The 14,343-nt window shown below is 31.0% G+C and overlaps 1 protein-coding gene across 1 annotated transcript in view; it reads right to left on the bottom strand.

Moving 5' to 3' along the window:
• Positions 1 to 3,075: 3,075 nt before the first annotated feature.
• Positions 3,076 to 14,343, bottom strand: part of v (Tryptophan 2,3-dioxygenase vermilion) — a 54,807-nt gene continuing 43,539 nt past the window's right edge. Inside the window, exons 9-14 of the mRNA XM_087167604.1 lie at positions 11,540 to 11,647; positions 9,703 to 9,759; positions 9,564 to 9,618; positions 6,949 to 7,086; positions 5,867 to 5,960; positions 3,076 to 4,556 (exon numbers count right to left, since the gene is read on the bottom strand). Of these exons, the coding sequence (XP_087023730.1) occupies positions 4,418 to 4,556; positions 5,867 to 5,960; positions 6,949 to 7,086; positions 9,564 to 9,618; positions 9,703 to 9,759; positions 11,540 to 11,647 (591 nt within the window). The 3' untranslated portion in view covers positions 3,076 to 4,417. The remainder of the gene's footprint in view (positions 4,557 to 5,866; positions 5,961 to 6,948; positions 7,087 to 9,563; positions 9,619 to 9,702; positions 9,760 to 11,539; positions 11,648 to 14,343) is intronic.

The following is a 14,343-nucleotide window of genomic DNA, read 5'->3' as shown; positions in this document are numbered from 1 at the left end:
GCTATAGATTTAATTTCGATTACAGTTTCATTTTCTAATGCTCTTTAATTGAATCAAAATACTGGCATCCGCTCGATTTATTCTTCAAAATTTCGTGTCCTGATTCAAATTTACATAACAAACGTTTTCTATCACGTGACCAGCAGGACAGTTTGATTTTGATGGCGAAGTTAGATTGAAATGTCTCTGATCAATCACAAAGCTGATAAAGTTCCTTTAATGTAGGTAATAAGCAAAATCAGGGGAATAGAAAGAAAATATCTTGGCAAACTGTTTAGTTCAACAATTGACAGTTTATGCAAATAAAGAGCTATATGAGGAATGTGATACTATTTTCTAATTTAGATACAAATATATATCGAATTATTTATACAATAATTTTGGGATCGAAATCCAAAACTACGATTCAATATACATCAGTAGTCGCTACTAATTAAAGTTGGTAATTTATTACTTCAGGTTAATTTCATATGTTCTTAAAAAATTGCACTTGATTCACGCTTTTCAATTTTTCTTGATAAGCGTTTTTTTTATGTAGAAATAATTTGAAATAATAGACATATAGAGAATTACAAATTTTTATATAATAATAAGAAGAATGTAAAAAAATGCTTTCATGACATTAACAAAAATTTACAATTTATAATCGTGAGAACTTTGAAAAATTTGTCTAAAAATGTCCTGCAAATGAAAATTTATCATCAAATAAAACTTATCGTCATTTAATATCCAAAATTGAATAAAATAATTATTCACTTCTACTGTAAAAAAAATTCAAAAAATAATGTATTTAATACTGTAAAATATTTAAAGAGGTTTAGTAATATACCAGATGATTACAGGAACGTATAAGACGTTACTCTGCGAACAGACGCGAATTCAAAAAGCATAGTTAAAAATGCTTCCCAACCCACATTTGCTAAAATGGCTTCGAATTTTTTTCATTGGCGGAGGAATAACGCATGAATTATCAAACACATGAATTTTCAAAAAGCACACATTAATTATCAAAAAAGATAAGCTTAATCTAGGGGTAACCCTTCTAATTCAATTTTGACGTAATATTACAATTGAATTGCAATAACCGGTCGCAATCGAACAACAATCGAAAGTGTACACGAGATTCGAATCGCAGGTTCGTTTTTCAGTTGCAGAAGGGTGCAAGTCGACAGAGATCTACCGCAGTCCAAAAAGAAGGCCTCTTGGAGATTTTTCTTGTTTCTATTTATGCTTGTTTTATTCCCTGTGGTGATACGTGACAGGAATAAGTACTTTACCTGAAAGTACTGCAACAAATGATTCGGTCATGCAGCCATTTTGAGAATCTTTTGTCCCTCCAGAAGTAGATGCAGAGACTACTGCATGAAACTCTTTCAGAACTGCCGGTAAGTTTTGATAATAGCAAGCACGGAGACAGGACAAACGGTCACCTTATCACAAATTTCACCTCTGTGATTTATTGTTCTCAATTCAAGCTTTCAATTCCTACAATTACAACAGGCTTAATTCCTCGATAGGCCTGTTCCATGTACGCGTTATCTCGCTCGGTTAAACTCCCGTTGCAGAATTTCTTCTGCCACTTGTGGATATTTGTCAGAGACACATAATGTTCAATATATGCATCATATGTGAAGATGAATTTCACGTGTCAACCATACTAAGCCACAAGAAAACAAACCACACTTCTTTTTCTTGCTTGCCTCCATCTTTATTCTTGATGCCGGCCCGTAAACGAATTTCTTTCTCAATTCAGACCATCAATCCGTGCAACTACAAATATTATGTTGCGTAATTTCTCCATAAACTTTATCAAGGAACTAATTGTCTCGCACGGATATGTGCCTGTCGCAGAATCTCTTCTGCTATTCGTGATTTTGCGTGTTCCAATCCCATCAAGAAACAAACCTCACTTTTCTTCTTTTTTTCTTTTTCTTTTTTGCTTTTATTTTTACTGCTTGACGAACACATTTTTTGTACTTTACATTTCTAGAGCAGTAAACAACTATATAAACTTGTATGTAGTTCTCTTATCCTACAGATGGTAGCATAGATACGTTTATCTCAGTTTGATGTGAATGGCGTGAGTTCGATTTTCATTTGATCGTCTGAAATACTTTTAAGTATGATCATTCTCTTCCGTTAGCTTTTTAAATTTAAATAATTAATTAAATACACTTTGACTCAAATAGGATATATTGCACTCTTCAAAAAACCTACTTTTTAATATTTTGTTTTACATTTTCTTAATAACATCTCGAAATTTCACAGGAGTTACAGCAAATGATAAAGAGCTCTGTAACATACAGCACAAACGAACCTATAATAGAAAATCTTGTCCCTTTTCCTATTTGTAAAAATATTTTTGTAGATTTATCAGGATATCGACAAAATATGTAGCATAAAGGTTTTATCAATATCTCTCTTTTTAAAATTCTTATAAGCTCAAACAGCTGATTTTTTTCTTTTGAATAAAGAAAGAATTTTTCGAAGCTTGCTCAGAGTTCAAAATTTTCAAATACAAAATCCTTCTCACAGTACACTTACAGAATTGGATTATCTACAGAATGAGATTATAAATAATCGTGAACTTTATACTGAAGCATTTTTTTTTCTGAAGAATAGTTTGAGGTGTTGCCATCATCTTTCATTTTAAAAAATTTCCTAACTCCCTTTAAATTATCTTTAAAAATGGCAAAAACAGCAATAGTAACACTTATCATAATAAATTTTGTTAATGTATTTAAACTAGGATCTAAAATTTCCAACATTTTTTCAAAAATCTAACTCAAATAAATATATCTAATTCAAATGAATGTGTTTTTGTAGAGAATGTAATAAAATAATAAACGCATACATCTTCCAAATTCGCATATTTAAACTTATAGTTTAAATTTAAGCTATGAAGATACTTTAAAATTAAATCAAAGGTTAATTTTATTCCCTTTTATATCTCTACATAATAATTGCAAATCCTATTATTATAATGAATAATTTAACACAATCAAAAGAATTTAATGCAGAACAATTGCCCTTTTTTCTTACAGTGTTACTAGGAAGGAATAATACATTTCATTCGATTTCGTAATCATATTATTTAATTTCAAGTTATTTATGAACTTCAAATCAAATCAAACGGCTAATTTATCCTCTTCTGTATCTAAATCTTGACATAATAAAGGATAGCTTTTAACATTATTTTTTTTAACACAATTAAGAACAGATACAGTAGAATAAATGCATATTTTATGGTAAATATAGAAAAGAGTTACATATTTATTTCAAGTTCGCAAAATAAAATTATTTTTCTTCTTTAAGAATTTTTAGCAATGCATATACTTCAAAATTATTTCGAAAGGTTAATTTAACCACTTCTATTAATAAATCATTACATAATAAATCATAACATAACAAATAATAGCTCTTAAATTAATAAAGAAGATAGAATTGACATGATGAAGATTAGCCGATACAAAAGAAATAAATTTTTTTAATGGTGGATATAGAAGCGTAACATATTTCTTTCATTCTAATTAAAGCTACTGTTCAATTTTTAGAATTCTAAACATTGCATTTACTTCAAAATCAAATCGAACAGTAAATTTAAATTTTTCTATATATAAATCTTAACATAATAAAGAGAAGCTCTTAGCATAATGCATAATGCATTGCATGGTTAATTACGCATAATCAAGAATAACTAAAGTAGAACAAATTAATTTTGTCTTTTTATAGTGACAATAGAAAGGAATAACACAATTCGTTAAACTTCGCAGCATAAACCTTTTGCTCAATTTTAACTTATATACTTACAAATCAAATCAGAAGATTAATTTTACAATGTCTTTACATAAATCTTTACATAACAAAGAACAGATCTTAATGTATTCGAGAATTTAACATAATCAAGAATGGCTAGTGAAGAACGAGTTGATTTTTATGGTGAATATGGCAAATTAACACATTTCTTTCAAGTTCGCAAAATAATTCCTTTGATCAGTTTTAAATTATACATGCGATTCAAAGTCAAATAAACAATACAATGATCTTGACACAATGACCTGCTGCTCCTAACATAATAAAGAATAATTTTACACAATCAAAAAAAGTTAGTGCAGAACATATGCTTTTTTTGTTGTTGAAGTGATCATAGAAAAGAATTAAAGAACATATCTTTCAAGCTCGTCTCTCAAACTATTCTTTAATATTTAGCTCTACATAAACTTCGAAATCAAATTAAATTGTCAATTTAACCACTTCCGTATCTTAATCTTAACGTAATATACAACGACCTTTATCATAATTTAGCAAAATACAAAATTGCTGATGGAGAATTCGTGTATTATTTATAGTGAATATAGAAAAAAAGTAATGCATTCTTCGCAAATTATGCATAGGATTCGTAGTCAAATCGAATAGTTTAATCATCTTCTTCGATATCTGAATCTTGTCTGATGGACAAACGCTGTTTCATATGGGGTGTTAGAGGAGGAATATAACAAGCTGGAATCAGAAATGATGATAGATTGAAGAGATCCACGAACACTTTATATCGATCACTGAAATTAATAAAAGAAATAATTATAAGGCATTTATTTTAAGATAATGCAGATAGCTAACAGTTTATTTATTTAAAATCACATATGCATAAATAAAATTGATTTGATATAAAGAAAAGTTTATAATTTTTTAATAAACTTTTTTTTATTGATGTTTTGTTATTTTTATTTATATTTGACGGGCTTGGCTTACACGAAATAAAAGGAAAAAAGCAGTTGCTGACGTAAACAAATGCCACGCTTCAACAACCAATCAGGATCAAAATACCCACACTACACCACTTACAGGCATCCCATTCGTTCAAAAGGAGTAATGGTGTACAAACTTTATAGTTTACTTTATAACTTTATAACTTACGCGTTAGGAAGCAGGATCCAAGAAAACCACAAAGTCTCATTCCTGTTTCCGGTGATCGGGAGAAAAAATTGCCTCCATGTATCATGCAAGTATGAACAATGCGTCCTCAAATTTAGCGGAACTATATGAGATATTTATAGGATTTCCTATCAGATTTTTTCGGTGAGATGATTCTGAAGCTTGACCACTGCACTCGTAAAAACATTTTCTGTTACGTGGGAATCGCTGAAAGCATTCATGAATCCTATTGAATCTGCAGAAGAACTCATCAACAAAATTTTGAAAGCGAGTGATCTCGAAATACTTGCTGTAATTCAGAATATTCGACGCTCGCGCTCTCGTACTACAGGTCCTGGGTTCGATCCTCGGGCAGGGCAACGTTGACTCAGCCTTTCATCCCTTCAGTGGGTAGATAAATGAGTACCAAGCATGCTTGGGAACTAAACACTGGGGGTTCCGCTTTCGGCCGACCACCTAACCGGGACATCTGCTCCTGCACCCCAGAGCCCAAGGTCAAGAAAACTGAGATGGGCACAGTACTAGGCCTTGGCCCTCTATGGGCTCTCGCGCCACTGAGTTTAGTTTTAGTTTTAATTCAGAATATTCACCAAACTGTTCTCTATTGTTGTACTGTCGATCTCTGTTTTAATCTCTGACTGCAATCACACGTCTCTGAGCTTGTTTTTGACATTAAATCAATCTTGATGCGTTTTTTTTTGTTGCATATAATAACACCGCTTTTGGGATCTTGTCCCTTTGCCTCGTTATTCCGGCCAAGCATACTTTGATGTAACCTGATTATTCCAATATTTACAATCACTTCTTAAAGTTTCGTTCATATTTTATTAAACAATATGCATCTACTGTTAATTGTATTAAACAGTGATATTACTATTAAACAGTGATATAACTATTTTAACGGATAACAGGAGATCTAAGGTGTAGATTTTACCTGAGTGTAGATCTGAGGTACCAATATCCTGAAGATCCACCAGTACCTAGTTGTTGAGAGCCGATCATTCTCTGAACCATCAAAACATGATTATCTTTAAAATTATAAAAAAAGTCTGTGTTATAATTTGTAAAGCCTGAGTTATAATTTACATCATAAATAAGTACATTTAATCAGCTTTCACCATAATTTATGTTTGGGTTAAACAAAAAATAAAGTAAATGCTTTATTTTAAGCTCTTCATTTTTAATACATGGGGGAAAATTGCTAAGGAACAAACACACTTTTGAGAATGTCTCTAGAAATAGGAAAACTAACAGAGAGAAATTTCATATAAAAATGCATAAAACTCCTACAAATGATAAAAATAATTTGGAGCTAATAGGCATCCCAGCAAAATAGTCCGAAAATGATGTAGCAGAAAATGATGATGCACTCGCAGAAGGCTTTATATAAAGGTGTGACCACCTTTGATGGCAATGCAAGTCACACTAGCAGTGGTGAGCGCTAGCCTCCCAATGAGGTGAAACGGGTTCGAATCCCAGCTGTGGCTTGTCGATTAGATATCTGCAGCCGGCTCGTACCGACTGGCGTAAAATATTCTCAATAGTAAATGGATCATGGGTTAGAGTCCCCTTGCCGTGAGGCTAACTATTGAAGTTGTTAATGGTTTTTCTTGCCCCGTAACGCAAATGTGGATTAGTTCCATCAAAAAGTCTTCCACGAAGGCAAATTTATCTCAATACTTGATCAAGGATTTCCCTCGTTTTCTGGATCGGATTCAAAACTACACGGCTACGATGTTGAACATTGGTTGTCGTAAAATCAAAATTGGGTCGGGTGTTCAACGGCAATTATAAAATCAAATACAAGTAGCACAACAAACTCTCATACTACTTAGGAGGTTGTTTATAAAGTCTTGGGACTATAAATCCCACTACAATTAAGACAGTTTTAGCCCTATGAAGATTCAAGAAGCAACAGACGCCAAGATCATTCCAAAATTTGACACTTATCAAGATCAATCTGGCACCATAGCATTATTAAAATTTGTCAGTTTTTATTTAACTTAGTGAACTTACATCTCCATTTTGTGATGTATGCGTCAATGTCCATTAAAAGTTGTAAAATATGAAAAGGTTGGTTGAAGCGGGGTTGGTCTCGGTACATCGAAATCATGAGAGCCCCTTGCAATGCTGCATGGGAGAATCTCCTTTCACCTGAAAGGAAAAGTAACAGATTTTAAAATTGAAATATGATAACGAATCTATCTTTTCAATCAAAGTGAATCATGTTCACGAAATCAAAACAAACTTAAATAACTCAATGTAGTATTGTAACATAACTATTTTCTTTGGGTAGAGGCAATGAATCAAGACTGCTTTTATAAAATTATTACGTTGCGTTATGTTTTAAAACTGTTAGGAGTTCATAACAGTTGTTCAAGGTTCAGCTTCGGTCAATGCCTTCATCGCTGATTAAGTACAACTAGTGTTAGTCCATAAAATTAGTTACAACTGCAAGATACAGTTATGGCTAGCGTTCTCCATGTTGATTTAAAAAAATGGAGTAAAATTTAAGCAAAATTAAAAAATACACGGGTTTTTTTTGGGGGGGGGGTTTGCAATCTAATTTTTTTTATATATAGAGCAGTCACAATGAAAATTGAACAACCGCTACAAAGGTATAATGGAATTTGTTGTATTCAAAAGTAATAGCCAAAAGCGCTAGTATCTTTATCCTGCTAGAAGAAGATCAATTTCAGTCATGTTGAAAGAGGTTGATCGTTAATGGATCAACCTCACCCTCTCTTGTAATTCATAGTCTGAAGGCGAATATATTTTTTGAGATAATGCCGAAGTCCAAGATTGATCCTTGATAATGGCAGGCCTGGAGTCAGATTCAATGAAGCAATCAATCCATTCAGGCGTAGTGGCTTGACCGATGTTGTTGGGGTGCAGTCATTTAGCAATAATCTGTGTTCATCTCGGAAACTTTTCTATTAGTCCACCTTTCATAAACATGCTGTAATCGCCATCTATCACACAAGAAACGATGAAGCACTCTGAAGCAAAGAGGAAGCGTTTCCAGCACTCGCTCTCGGCATGTCTACTCTTCTTGACTAAGTTCATTTTCAAATGCTAGACAAGAAAACTTTACACTTCACTCTCCTCTATGGCTACAAAGAAATAACTGTATTGACCTGTACATTTTACTATGCATTTCTCATATAATAGAGAGAAAGACACTACATAAGGTTGATGCGTAATGTAAAACGTAACAGCAGTGTTTGGAACTTTAGCACAGAAAGTGTTTTATGTTCATTGCCTTTTAAAAATTTGAAGAATTACTCGGTCGTTACATTGTTTAGGATTATAAAAATATTTCCAGTTGAGAATGATTCTTTGATTCCAAAAGATTTTGTTTTATTTAAATGGGGGGAAAAAAGAAATTTTTCGAAATGAAAAATAATAATAATTTTTTAGGTGCTTGAAATGTAACACTGGTTGTATTTGAATGTCAATAATTTTGATCGAAAATAAATAGAATATTTATTTATAATTTTAGAAAAACACGTTCTTGAAAGACAATTTTTTTAAATTTAATCTCTGTACATGCTGCTTAAAATCCAACTTTAGGGTGAGAACTTCAAAATGGACATTTTCAAAAGAAATTTTTCATTTTTTTAAAAATAATTTTGCAATAGATTTTTGTTTTATCCCAAAATACTGTAGGATTTCTGCATACTATTTACTGTAAATACTGTAGTCAATGTAAGTCCCATAATTAGTTCTGCTATGTTCCAATCGAACCAGATCTGTGAATTGTTACAGAATAATCAATTATGCAAATCTTAAAGTAAACTGTTTCATGTAGCTACAAAAATAAGATAACCTTTATTGTGTCAATTAATTCTTTCGCGACGTAAAACGTGTTTATAAAAAAGTCATTATGAGCAAACCACCTTTCATTCAATTTTACATTTATTAGTTTTATTTGTATGACTGATAAATAACATATTCTAGTCTCGTAAAAAGTTACGATCTAGATTAAAGTGATTACGAACTCCTTGAATAAAATGAATAAGTTATCTGTTTCTTTCCTCAAGGTTTTTTTTAATGATTCCCGATTAAAAAAGGATTTATCCTTTTTTTCTTCTTTTCTAGCAGATACAAGCTATTAACCTTTACAAGAAATGGATAGATTTCTTATTTTTCGTATTTTGAGGACAATTTAAATTAAATCATTGCTAAAAATCGACAGATTTGAAGCTAAAACCATTAATTGAAAATAAGGAATTTGTTTGATTTAATTATTCTAAACGCTTGATGCAAATCTCTTAAAATGATTTAAATTAGCTCCTCAAAATTAATCAATTTAGAAATCGATTAGTTTGCATTTCGTATGATCGATATAAACTTATTCAAATCTTTTCTATTGTAATTAATAATTCAGCACCCTCTCACCAAAATGAAATGAACTGATTTGAATCAATATAATCAAAGTGTGAAGGGGAAGAGTGTCAAAATGGTTATTCAGAACAATTGGCTGAAATGATTATTCAAATCGTCTGTTTACTATCCAATTCAGTAATTTGTGAAAGATTTATAAGTCTGTACATTTCTATTCAATGCTAATTCCATTTATTTTGTGCATTTAGTTATGTATTTAAATTCAATATTTCTGAAATATTTACCTCTAGATACTAAAGCTTCGTGTTTTTCTACGTCGAATAGGCTATCAAATGTACTCTAAAATAATAAAAGAAAAACTATGATTCAGTGCAGCAGTAAAACATGGTTTAATTACGAAGAATTTTGAAAATATTTTCATACCTTTTTCTGTTTATACTCATTTTCTAAATCCGCTTTTATTTTCATATTAGTTTCGTCCTGAAATAGAAAAAATAAATTTAAATAACTACTTAGATTGAAATTGCAATTAAATAACTGTATCAATTGTTAGCAAAATAATTTATGAATAATATTAAAAAAAACTTATAAAGCTAATTAAATGGAATTGGCTAGTTTCGAGTCCTCATGTGTGCATCAGGACAAATTAAAATAGATAGACACACGAATTAAAATAGATAGATTCTTAATGTCTTCCATTTTTCCATGTTTCCTGTTTTATTACAAAAAGAGAAATTTAATTATTGATGTGAATTTAATTATTTTTGGCTTTGATGCAATCAAAAATTAATAATCTAGTAAGTTTGGTTAAGCGTAAAACTATAACAGCATTTCTAAACTGAATCTATGCTTTTATAGTAAAACAAATCCATAAAAAGAATCATAAAAATTTAGTCAAGCTTCACCCTACTACAAATTAAGGGCTTTAAAACTTTTTTTACTTAAATAAGTAAAAAAAGTTTCAAGCTGGTTCAATGATTTACTGAAGTTTGCCATAAGCCTTATTCTCTTCTTCATCGATATTCATCGACATTTTCAATCTTTTTCGTCTTCAATTTGCTTACTGTATTAAAAACTCTATTCTCTTCTTCATCGATATTCATCGACATTTTCAATCTTTTTCGTCTTCAATTTGCTTACTGTATTAAAAACTCTTCAGAGAGTGATTCATAAAAAATATTAAGTGAAAATTGCTATTAAATAATTACAGATAATTAAGTATTGAATGATAATCACTATTAAATAATAAATGCGTACTATCTTTCCTCAAACTATCACAGATTTATATTTTCTTCCTCTTAAGCACTACAGCCGGTTACTGACCAATCAATTAGTTAACCCCATTTAGATCTGTCCGATGCTATATTTCTCCATCTATTAACTCACAAGTCCTTTAACCACTTTTCTATACTATCCACTTAAAGTTAAATCTATTACGAAATTTTAAATACGTGAAATTTTACAAATTATGATACCGTTTTACCATCATCATTAAAATACAAATACCTCCATTTTCAACCTTATATTCTCTAACTAAACATACAATGATTCTCTAAGTTTTTTCCAAAAATGAAATCCATTTGGTTCTAATCCAGGTGTTCTCTCTAACCATTTCTATAAATCATTAAATAATAAGTGCATATTGTCTTTCCTTAAACTGTCAAAGATTTATATTTTCTTCTTCTAAGGCACTACAGCCTGTTATCGACCAATCATATAGTTTACCCCATTTAGATCTACTAGACTCCCTTTAGATCTATTAGTCCCGCAGTGGACTGATCGTTAAGACACGGTTCTCATCAGATCACCGAAGTCAAGCATCACTGGCTACGGTCAGTGTGCGGATGGGTGACCCACTTGGATCAGTCTGCGTCGGGACCGAGGGTGTGCGGTATTGGTCCTCGTTAAACTGTTCTACCGTAAAGTGCTCTACTTAGCGTGCAGGTCGTTGGGCTACCGAAGCGGGGGTGCCATCCCCTCTGCAGAGGATCAAAATTGTGATGGCATGTCTTCGGATCATCCTCAGGGATGTTTCCCAGACCGCCGCCAATAGCCTATTGTGCAGCTCTAGTGCGACGTAAATCAACAACAACAGATCTACTAGATGTTGCATTTCTCCATCTATTAACTCCCAAATTTTTTAACCACTTCTCTATATTATCCACTAAGATGTATATCTAGATCTGTATAAAGTTTTAAATACGTGAAATTTTATAAAAATTTTTGTACCATTTTACCATTATCATTAAAATACAAATACCTCCATTTGCAGCCGTATAGTCTCGATCTGAGCATACACCGAATCTCCAAATTTCTTCCAAAAATTGAATCCATTTGGTTCTAATCCAGGTGTTCTCTCTAGCCATCTCTATAAAAAAAAAATATGGATTTAAGTTATGACCTTTAAATTTAAGACATCACGAAAAAAATGCATGACAGTAAATAAAACGACAAGCACATTACAACATATGACTGTGATTGGTTGAGGCAAAAAAATTAATGGAGAAAAAGAACGAAACAAAAATTTTCCGGTAGAATTACTATGGAATATATTTTTTCAAAGAATCTCTGCGCAATCTCAGCATCATACACATCTTTTCTTTTTTCTTGTTTTTACAACTCATATTGGCTAGTCAAAGTATTCATTATACACTAAATAATTTAACATGTGCTGAAAAGGCCAAATAAGAATAAGAATATAAATATATTAAGTACTTTTTTCAATAAAGCGATAAGATAAATCAAACTTCACTACTAGTGAACTGTAAAAGTTCCCTTGAGATTCAAAACAAAATAGCACCAGCAGTTTTTGAAGATACGATGGAAAAACTTCATCTCAATTAATGAACAAATAGCTACAGAAGTACATATGATATTTTTTTCCTGGTGTATCTCTTCTTGAAATGGAGAAGACATTTTTTTTATAAATGCATAAAAATCTCTTCTTCAACTTTGTTTTTCTTTTTTCTTTTGTTTTCATCTTTGTTCAAAAAAGAAAAATGATCATTTTGTTCATAAAATTCTTAATAACTAGGAGGCTCCGCTCCCTGCTCGCTAACGCTCGCCAACCCCCGAGAATTGCTACGCAATCCTATGTGGTTCCCGCCGTGAACCATGGCTCGCTGCGCTCGCTCGCCAATGAACACAATGTTCTAGCACAAAGACATAATATATTATCATCAAAGACATAGTATTTTATCATCAAAGACACAGTATTGTACTTATGTAGAAGAATTCTACCAATGTTCTTATTGGCTTTTAAAAAAGTATATTAGCTATTTAGATTGTACATGGTGAAAAAATCAAAACATTAGCTAAATAAGAAACATATTAGCAAAATAAATTATCAAATATTGCTTCGCTAATATTCTGCATTTTAAAGCGTGAAAATTCAATGCATAAATAAACGCGAAATATAAAAAAAATTCAATGCATTCAATACAAACACTTAAACGTTTTTTAGACGTTTAGGTAGCTCCCAGTAGAAAAATATCAATTCAACAGCGGCCTTTTAAAGCATTCTCACTTCAATTAATTAATTAATTCCTAATTGAGTTTAAATTAAATATTGTCATGTTTTTAGTGCATGAATCTGAATTGAACAACCTGATAATGCTCACTCTGGCTATTGTTATCTGGTTGCTCACTACGCGCCCTTGCGCGCCGAATCCAATCAATTAAAACTGAAAACTGTTGCCAGCGCGAGAAAAGAAATATCATCGGTTTTATTGATACATACATACATACGTACGTATTAGCGTTTTATATAATATAGATAGATAGATTATAATTGTATGTAAGAATATTTCGCTTATATGCTAATCGTAGCATTTACTTGTATTTGGAAAATAGCCTATTGTACTTAAAATATTTAAACTTCGAAATATAGAATCAGTGATCAAATAAGAAGTAATAAGAGAGAAGTAATTATACTTATTAACAACCTATAATGATAATGATGCATTGTATTCGCGATCGCAACGAACTATAGGGGGCGTTGTTGTATGAGACGCATACCTGCGATTTCTATATGAACCATCATTCAGTTACTCCGGAGACGTCTTTAATGTAGCGTGTAGCATTGTAACGTTCCTTTTTTATCGTGGCTAATTAAATTTAAAAAAGAAAAATGTTTAATATCCTTTCTTATACAACCGAAAACAAGATGGTATCTCTTTTTTTTTAAAGAAGGAACATCCAAAACACATCTGAAAAATATTTGTAAATAAACAGAAAAAAATATGTATCTTCTTATTAGAGTTAAAACATAATGCCTGAGAAATAGTTTTACTAAATTTAATGATATGACCTGAAAGGCCTATTTAAACTTTACATTCCATAGTTTTAAGAATCATATTACTTCAAACATTAAAATAAGCAAAAAGTATACATAAGCTTCATAATTTTATGTAATTTAATTTTGTAAATAAAGTTTTTTGACAGGTAATTTTATCAAAAAATTTTGAGTTTTAATAAAAATCATTATTTAGAAACTGAAAAACGTAAAGTAAAGAATGCTTACTATACAAAACAAAAAAAAACAATTCTAAAAATTCCTTATATTAAAATAAACAACTTTCATGTTTTTCTTTTTTGATTCATAATCAGACGTAGAAAACCATTCTATAGAAAACTATCATCAAGAAAAAGACTACTTAAAAGTAAAATTTTTATTTTATAAAAATTAACACTTACCTGCTTTATAAATCAGAAGAATTCCAAAATGATTTGTTCTTCGATTTTTGTTACCATTTTTAGTGATACGAAAATGCGTCTTTGGGATTTGCCAAAAATAGAACAAGATGCAATTTTATTTTTTCTGGAACGAAATATTTTGCCCATTGTCCACCGAAATCCGATAAACTACTTTGATTTTAAATAAAGTGTTTCATTTTATGATTTGTCACAAAAATTTTAGGTGTAGATTGGCGGCACTTAAAAACAGCCAAATCTGTAGCAGCTGTGGCGTTAATACATTACCGAATTTTTATTCATACTTTTCTGAATCATATTACTTGAAACATTAGAATATGCAAGAAGTATAAATAAACACATAATGTTATA

Source organism: Parasteatoda tepidariorum, chromosome 7, assembly GCF_982258835.1.
Source record: "Parasteatoda tepidariorum strain Cologne lab strain chromosome 7, Ptep-v5.0, whole genome shotgun sequence".
NCBI classification, from domain to species: domain Eukaryota; kingdom Metazoa; phylum Arthropoda; class Arachnida; order Araneae; family Theridiidae; genus Parasteatoda; species Parasteatoda tepidariorum.
Note: the sequence above shows the minus strand (reverse complement) of the source record. Positions and strands in the feature narration are given on the sequence as shown.